Source organism: Limulus polyphemus, unplaced genomic scaffold (assembly GCF_000517525.1).
Source record: "Limulus polyphemus unplaced genomic scaffold, Limulus_polyphemus-2.1.2 Scaffold1932, whole genome shotgun sequence".
In the NCBI taxonomy this organism is placed as follows: Eukaryota; Metazoa; Arthropoda; class Merostomata; order Xiphosura; family Limulidae; genus Limulus; species Limulus polyphemus.
Window position 1 is genome coordinate 5,004 of NW_013667542.1, and position 9,716 is coordinate 14,719.

General features: G+C 31.3%; 1 protein-coding gene across 2 annotated transcripts in view; it reads left to right on the plus strand.

Moving 5' to 3' along the window:
- The first annotated feature begins 520 nt into the window (after window positions 1–520).
- The window catches only part of LOC106465403 (putative GPI-anchored protein pfl2), a 53,186-nt gene continuing 43,990 nt past the window's right edge, over window positions 521–9,716 (plus strand). Inside the window, exon 1 of one of the 2 annotated variants that reach the window (XM_022393299.1) lies at window positions 521–1,455. In XM_022393299.1, the coding sequence (XP_022249007.1) occupies window positions 533–1,455 (923 nt within the window). In that variant the 5' untranslated portion in view covers window positions 521–532. The remainder of the gene's footprint in view (window positions 1,456–9,716) is intronic. The other variant, XM_022393300.1, reaches the window with a different exon arrangement.

The following is a 9,716-nucleotide window of genomic DNA, read 5'->3' on the forward strand; positions in this document are numbered from 1 at the left end:
CTGTTTTTACTTAGAATAAAGGCTGAAATTAAAAAAAAAGTTGTAATAATCAAACCTTCTAAGGAAAAATTCAAAAAACAACAACAACGAAAGCTAAATAGATTTCATACACTCATAAGTGCTTCTCTTGGATGCGAAATAGATAACAGCTTTTACTATAGTACATATTAAATGTACACAAATACTACTTTATTATTGTATGAAAATTGTGAATGAAATTAAGCATAAAATTCCAAAAACATTGGCACCCCCAGTGGCACAGCAGTATATTTGCGGGCTTACAACGCTAGAAAACGGTTTCGATACCCGTGGTAGGCAGAGCACAGATAGCCCATGTGTTGCTTTGTGCTGAAACTACAACAAACTATAAACATTCGCAATGACGTTTAAATATATTATATGCTTAAAACAGTATTGATTCAGAGAATGTTGATAAACAACATCTTGACTTTTTTCTGTTTAATAGTGAGATATCACTGTTTTGGGGATCAATGACCTTTGCTAGACAAAATGGCGTGTTGTTAAGTATAAGATGGAACCTCAAAAATTTTACCTGCGAATTGTCACTGCCTGTTGTATTTTTTTCACAACTTTCTCATTGTATTTATTTCCAGTAATTACTTTAATTTTTATTTGTGTATTAATTCTTATTTGGAGTGTAGTTTTGATCAAGAGATACCATATATGGAAAAAACAACGCTGTACTCAGTTAAGCCTAACGTTAGGAAAACTCCAGCAGAAAGATGCCACAAAAAGAACAAGTTCTTCTAGAATCAGTCAATCTCCAAGTGGCGAAAAGAGTGATGAGAAAGAAGGAAGCAGCTTCTCTAAAAATATATTTAACTCTCACCTTTTTGCGCCTTCATTACATTTAAAAACAAGAATAATTGAACCTTCTTTACGAAGTAGAACTAGTATTATTAATATTAATACGAGGCTAGAAAGTAAACCAAATCTTGTGAATAGTTCAGTAGGCTTAAGTATACATTCTTGTATTAATAGTTATACAACTAGTACTAGTACTAGACATTTTACTAGTTCCAGCATAAGTCCTGATGTAAAAAGTACGCGTAGTTTAACTAGTAGTAGAACAGAACAGAACCCAGTTTCAGCTGAGCTGATACAAAATCAAAGTGTTGATAAACAAAATTTTAAAACTGTTAACTCAAAAGTTAATTGTGTTTGGACAAATTTGAGGCCAGAAAATCCTGTAATATCTCTTGCTGGTCATTCTAGTCAAACTGAAACTGAAAGGAACAGTTCAGTCTTCTCAGCAAGCCTTTCACAGATGCCAACAGCTTGGCTAAAACATTATAGTAAATCAGCCAGTCAACCAATGAAGCCTTTACTTGTGGATTCAAAATGCAAACAAGTAAAGAGAAAATGTGTAAAAAATGTAGATAGTTCATCTGACAATGAATTGGGAACACCTAAAACAATGTACGTTTTGAAAAGGTAATTTTTTTTTGCTCAGTTATAGATGAACTTAAAATAATTTTAGGTGGGTAAAGTCTCTTGTAAAACTCCTTTTTTGGCTGTTGCATGAATGTATTGCTATATTAAGTTTTATTATAGTGCTTTGGCTTAGTAATTTGGTGGATGAAGTGGTAAACTCAATTAGCTAAGTGGTCTTCTGTCACCTTCAACTTCATTGTTTTTATGCTATATAATCTACACTACAAAATGCATTACAAATCTCAAATATGTCTACAAAAACTAGTTATTATAAAATATACACTGAACTTAAATTAAAAAACATTATTAAAGTAGGAATTGAGAAAATCTCCCATTTACAAGTTTTCGGTGAGTATCGTTAAATATGTTCTAATGTAATTTTTTTGTAAGGATGTTTTAACTGATATAAAAAACAAACTGGAAATGTAGTTACACATGTAACATACAGACAAAAAAAAGAGAGACCATTTTGTGTATGAAGGTTGTTCCTTTATATCCACTTTGAGAAAAAGTAAAATTTCAAACAATCCTATATTGTTCAGGAAATTATTTATTCTACTTTGAAAATTTTTGTAAAGTGCTGACCTCTACTACTGCTGGTGGCAACTAATTTCATAAGCCAATTATTCTGTTAGAAAGAGAAAACTGGCTTAACATGGACATAGCTTGTCTTTTCCAAACTTTGAATGTGGGTAATTTTCCATTATACTCCCCGCAAATTTTAAGTTATTACTATATGAATACAGTGCTTATTAATATATCTTTAGAAATTTATTGTGGACATTTACTATATGAATAAAATGCATATTTATATTTTATTACATATTTATATATTTTTAAAAGTTATTAAAATTGTGGGAGTATAATGGAAAAATTAAAATTTGTAGGGGTATAACAAAAAAGTACCTAAATGTGTCCTATTGTCTGCAAAGAAACAAGAAGCCTTTTTATTATTGATATCCCAGATAATCTTGTAAACTTCAATAAGTTCACCTCTTCTGTTTTTTTTTCCTAAAGAGATCTTAAAGTATTCCCAAAAGATAACCCTTTCAACTCTAGAATCATCCCACTAATGTTCCTCTGAACCCTTTTCAATAAGTTAGTATCAATTATTAGATAAGGAGATGAAACTGTACATGGTATTTCAAGTGAGGGCTAACTATAGATTTATATAGAGATAATTACAAACAGACTGCATTACTTCTAACTGCTTCTCTCTTAGCTTATAGGTTATGCCTAACACTCTTATTACTTTAGCTTCTTCAAATGTCACTTACTTTGCTTTCATAAAACATAATCGTGTTCTGTGTTTCCAGTTTATGACCAACTTTTTACTTCATTTTTACAGGGCATTTCATTTAGATTTTGTGACATTTGTTGTACATGTCCAGTAATGCAGTACTGGTTCAAGTTTTTCAAATGTTACTTGAAAATGTTTATGTGAGTGTTGTCTCAGATAGTATAATTAATATTGAGTTTTCAGCATTTCAGACCTTTGTTTCATCATGAAAACATAGCTAACTTAGGTGAGGTGTATAAGTTTATATTGTGTTAGGGATGTGTTTTGTTGAATTTATTTTAGTATTTCTTGAAATATTGAAGGCAACTGTATTTACAATTGGCCATCACACAAATCTGCATAGGATGTATAGGACTGATACACTTATCAGACCTACTAGTAGAGTAAAGCTAGAAATGTTCACGAGTTTCATGTTATCAGCATAATTTATGAATTATGCCCCTATCAGTATGATTAATATAAACAAGAAAAAGCAAAAATCCTAGCATTGATTCATGCATCATTTTACTAGTAACGAGAGTAAACCTTGTATGGTACAGAATCTATATGTATTTGTAATCTTACTCTTTCTAATGCTATTAAGAGATTCATACATATGTGATTCATGTTAATTTCAATATTTCCCATAGAATGATAAGGGTCAAGAATAGTGTTAATATCTCTTGTCAAAGCAGAAGAGAACATTTAAACTCAGCTAATTCATAGTCTTTTAACAAAAACTTTGTTGCACTAGGATCCTGGGCCCAATCCCTATTTTAGCATTTTCATTACCGTAGCATGCTTAAAAAATCCTTTCTGTTAGCTGTAACATTATCAGCAAGCTTTTTCTCATGAGTGCTTCCAAGTTTACTTTATTCTGTTTTAACCAAATTCCTTCTTTATATTTCTAATTGGTCATGTTAATGCGAATACCTGCATCATGGATGGAAATTAAGTCAGGTGAATGGAAAAAAACTCATTTTAGATTTACAGGAAGTATAGAAATGGGAGAGAGATGCAATCATAAAGTAATATGCATCTTAAACCTTTTTTTAGGAGGGTGTCACTGTTATTCATTGTTTTCCTTCTGACAATGGAAATACTTAACCAACTTGAATGAAACTTAAAATTATTGTATGAAATTCGTAAATAGTATATAGCTTCAGTTTAAAGAAATTCCATTAATTTGATTTAGTTTTTCAATCATTTTTTTATGTTGTGAAATGTCCAAAGTTTTAAGACACTTTTGAAAAAAAAATATTGAAAGCACTTTCTTTTGTTTTAGATCTTGAATCCTTTAAATGTTGATAAAAAAAAAAGAGATCCTTATCAACTCCCAAAGAAGCCACTTGACTGCAGAACTCACCAAAGACTTAATGTTTCTTTCGATGAATAAGTTTGAAATTGAACATTTCAACTACAGATTAGCAAATGAAATCTTTGTCGCTGCCAACAGGCACAAGTTCAAAATTTAGATATGCATATTAACTATTTGAGATGTGTGGTCTTAGTACTCTTTAAAGTGCTAAATAATAGTGAGGATACTCTGTGTTAGTGTTAAACTGTTTATAACTTTTAATTTTTAATTATTTTTATTGATTTTTTATTAACCCTTTCCCCACAGGCTGTTGCATTTCATATCACTTTGACTGTAGAAAGACATTTATGCAAAAAACATATGGTTTTATTTTATTAAAGTTTATAAATATTTTGTACACAAAGAATGACATTATTCTAATTATGTCTTTCTAATAAAAATGTTATTTATCTGTTGTAGTTATTTGCACTCAACCTGTTAAAATAGTTCGAGTGCAAGGTGATTTTCATTTTAAGTATAAAAATACTTTTCTACACCTTATAGTTTTAATATTTTATTTGTATAACCTCTAAACCTCCTAAATTAATATCAAAAGTTTTTAAGGTAAATATTTATATTATATTTTTTGTTTTCTCTATCATATCACTAACTAGCTATTATCATCAATGTACAATGCAATGAAATGATTAAAATTAGGAAATAGGAAAAAGTACATACTTTTTAATTTTTTGTAGAATATTTTTGTAGATATTGTTTTAGTTATATTCATAATTTCAGGTCTTTTCCTTTTCACATATAGTTAATTTTTCATGTTTTATTTTTCTTGTTTTTTACATTTTATTCTTCATCTTGACACAAGTCAATGGTGCCCTTAAGGCATATAACACTGTCTCTGGGAGATGTGCAATCCTTCGGCAAAATTTTAGTTCACCCTGTAATCTCTTAAGCCTTGAGAATTGATGCAAAGTATAATGTATATTTAAAAAATGTTTAAACCTTTCAATTATCAATTTTAAAGCAAAACTAATATATAATTAACTAAAATATATAAGTAAGCCCTAAATACAATTAAAACTGTATCTCTAACAATAGCATATTTAGGTAAGAAATAATCAAAAGTGTTATAATCAAAATAACCGTTGTTAGATTATAATGAGCTTTTTCTGATGACTATATACATGCATATGTAATCTATACATGTTGGCTATAAAGTTCAAACAAATCTGTTGAAGGTGGGTGTGGCACCTGTTAGGGGTTAACAAAGTGTATTACTTGTTTCAACTGCAATTCCTTCAGATAATTTTGAAGTATACAAGTCAAAAGGCTATGTAAGCATCTGATAGTATAGATGTTCATTTGTACAACTGCGAGGGCTGCATTAACCGTGGCGCTGTTGCGCCAGGACCCCTACTGACAATCCGGATCATCAGTTTAACTCTCTCTTTTTCAATAAAGCATCATATTTTATCTATTATTTGTTCTATTCTTACTCAATGCAGATTAGATCAATTTGACCGATCTCGTAAATCACCTTAAAAACATAGAAGCCGAAGAATGTAACCAACCCTTTCAAGGACAAAGCTTCTACCCTGAGTGATTCTCAACCCACTGTAGCAACTAAAAATTCTAGCACAAGTGCAGCTTCATCCTTTTATGATTCACAAAAGGAAAGAGCATGTCAGATTGAAAATCTCACTACTAATTCTGGTAAGGAAGATGATCCCTCGTCTGATCCAGTGTTATGGCCACTGGACAGGAAACGAATAATAGAATTTTGAACTCAAAAAAATATGATTCCAGAACAAAATATAGCAGAGCAAGATTTTTCAGTGTCAAAGAGAGGTAAGCATTCAACAGATGTTCAGAGATGCTGTTCACTGAAGTTTTTTAAAATGCAACTAAAAAATGGTGAAACAAAAAAGAGATTGGTTGATGTATTCTCCTTTTTCTGCTTTTATTGTATTTTTTTTTAAATTCTGATAACACTTTTATAAAAGGATTCTGCAATTGGTCGCATGGCTCTAAAGCTATACAAAACCATGAACCTAAGTAAAGCTCACATTTATTCTGTGCACTGCTGGATGGGACAGACTAATAGCATAGAAACTGTGGATTCAAAGTTAAACAATGATTTAGAAAATGAAATATGATATTATGGGGAGGTATTGCGTAGAGTTGTTGAATGTCTAAAATTATTGTGTAGAAGAGGATTAGCACTTAGAGGGGATAGAGAGGAGATTGAAGATTTCAACAATGGTAACTTTTTAGCTGCATTAGAATTGGCAGGTAAATTGGATCCATTCTTGGCTAAGCAACTTGAAATATGTGGAAAAAAAGGCTGGGGAGTTACCTCGTATTGATCCTTAACAGTTTATGAAGAAATTATTATTTTGATGGCTAATAAGATTTATAAGACAATTGCTGATGAATTTTGCAATGTTAAATACTTTTCAGTTATTGTAGATTCCTCGCCTCATGTCACACACTCAGATCAGTTACGTATAATATTGTGATACATGGACGAGGATGGTGATACACAGGAGGGTTTTGTTGATTATAATTCTTCGAGTGGGCTACAGGAAAATTAATGGCTGAAGTTGTTGTAGAAAAAGTAAATAAGATGGGAATCAACATTCAAAATGCACGTGGACTATCGTACGATAATGCAGCAAATATGTCTGGTAAATACAATGGCCTACAAGCGCATCTCAAGAACATAAACCAATATACTGATTACATCTCTTGTGCAGCACATTCATTAAATCTAGTAGGCATGAATGCAGTGGAAAGTTGCGATTGTGCATCAGATTTTTTTAAATTTTTGTCAAACTCTGTACAGTTTTTGTGCTTCTTCAACCAAGCGTTGGTAAAGCATTTGTGATGGCTTAAGAAACGTTAATGGGAGGCCAGTTACTCTTAAGAACCTCAGTTTAACAAGATGGTCAGCCAGATCAGTTTCAACAAAAATTCTATATGAAACAAATGACAGAATTTATACCAAACTTGAAGATTTATCTAAGGATATTGATGCAAGGCAAATAGTAAGATATGAAACTACTACTTTGACGAATAAAATGACATTGCTTTTATGAAAGTATCTTGGTATAAAATTCTTTGAAGATTTGATGCTACAAATGCTAAGCTTCAAGAAAAGAGCCTTGATTTGTCTGCTGCTGTAAAGCTTAAAAGTTTGCTGAAGAAGTATGTAAATTCAATGTATGAAGAATTTGATAGAATCGAAATTCAAGCTCATCAGCTTTCAAATATAGTAGAAGGACAGCTTAGGAGTGAGATTTCTAGAAAGAGAAAAATACAGCTGGCAAATGATGAGAATTCTGAAGGTGAAATTAGTTTATCTGGAATTCAGAAGTTTCACGTAGAAAATTTTATACCAGTAGTTGACAAATTACAAATGTGTCGGACAAATTGTCTTGCTACACATAAAGTGACAGAAATGAAGTTTGGTTTTCTATCTAATTTCAAAAATTTAAATGAGACTGAAATTTTTGCTGCAGCTAAAAGATTGAGAGACATATACTCTCCAGATCTAGACAGATCCGCCCAACAATGCATCAAAGCAATCCGAAAACAAACTTAAATCTGTTTTTCCTAATATTGACATGACATTAAGAATATACTTGTGCCTAACCACCATGAATTGCGTTGTAGAGAGATCTTTTTGTAAAATGGCTAGAGTAAAAAATGAATTGCATGCTTCAATGTTAAATGAAAGCTTAAATAACCTTTCCTTGCTTCCAACAAAGCAAGGAATATTTGATTTTAGGGTAATGTTTTGGCATTCTTCCATAATGTTGAACAATAACTATATTGTTTTTATGGACCTAATTAATTTTTACTTGCCATGTTGTACAAGTAAATAATTATTATTATAATTGTTTAATTTTAATATATCATCCTTAAAATTTAGATGCATCATATTCCAATTTACTTTGAATAATTAGATCATATTCTGTAACTAACTTAATATGTATTCATTATAATTAACTTCAAATTTGCTTGTACCCTATTCAAGGGGCCTCAAAAAAATAAGCGCACCAGGGCCTCAAATTACCTTAATGCAGGCTTGGCAAATGCCATTGTATTATTGAAAATACACAGTGCCAAAGTAGAGAATTTTCATAGCTTGGTCGTCATGTGATAATACATATGAAGTTTTAAGCGGTTTTTAAAGGTTTCTTTTGAAATGAAGGACTTAAAACTTAGATAACAAAATTTTGAAACATAACAAAGACTATAATGTTAATTTAATTCAAATAAATATATAGTAAAGGCATTTAATTAAATTTTGAATGTAACATGGTAACTTGCACAAAAGAGTGTTTAAAGGGGTACCTGTTGCAAAAGGGATAAATTTGATTGAAAATAAAAATTTGCTATTATACAATATCATTTATTTTGTAATTCAGTTCTGAGAATTTTATTTTATATCAGTTGCAAAACAGTTTCAGTAGTTAATACAATACAAACCTTACTGCTCAGTATGTACTTTTGCCTTTTGTCTTCAGTTTAGTGTGGGTAAGGTGTTGTCAGTCTTTAGAGTATTCTGTTGGATTGTGGAGTGTGTGTTATGGTTGGTTGTTCTATCCCTGTTTCTGATTGGAGATTTCCTGTAGATTCAACCAATGGTAGCCACAGGTTACTCACCTCTAATCCAGAATCTCTGTTTAGTGAAGGTTTAATTGTGTTAATATAAAATGATTCTTTAATTTTTCTTGTCTTCCAGAATTTGTCTGTGTCAACGATTCTACTTTTTCCCAGTATATTTTGTGTACAGTTGACATGGCATGTTCTGCAATAGCTGAATTTTGTTTTTTCATGAGTCTTGTACTGTCTTTATGTTCTTTTATTCTTGTCGCGAGTCCTCTTCCCATTTCTCTAATGTATATTTTGTTGCAGGAACTTGAAATTTCATAAATGACATTTTTGTGTTTCTCATTGGTAGGTTGCTGTTTGTTTTTTATCAGAATGGGCCTTAATGTCTTGTAGTATTTTAACCGGATTTCTATGTTGAATTCCTTGGCTATGCATTTGGGTTTTTCACTGAAACTTTGCAGGTAGGGTAGGTAAACGGTAGTAGTGGTAGTTTTTTTTTTCTGATCTTTTGTTTCTGTTGTGTTCTTCTTCAGGGAGTTTTTGATGAAGGAGGAGGTGTAACCATTCTGTATAAAACCCTCTATGATCTTTTGGTGTTCTGTTTCGATGGATGTCTTATCGTAAACGTTTTCTTGCTCTCTTGTTTAGGCATTGTATTATGCCATGTTTTATCGAGCTTGGATGATATGATTGGAAATGTAGGTATCTGTTCGTGTGGGTGGGTTTTCTATATACTGTTGTGGTGACTTTTCTCTCTTGTCTGCTGATGAGTATGTCAAGAAACGGTAGGCTGCTTTGTTCCTCTATTTCCATGGTGAAGTGGATTCTTTTGTGTACGGAATCAAGATGTTCTAAGAAGGCTGGTTATATTCTTCTTTCTTGCAAATAGCCAAAGATTAAAACATACTAAAGACTAAAATCATAAATAATATTCAACGTTAAACTGGAACACAATTAAAAACATTTTATATAGGCCTATCTATGGTCATCAAAAAGTTGATGACTCTACATGTTTCGACATTACAACATCATCCTCAGGGGTGAATTACA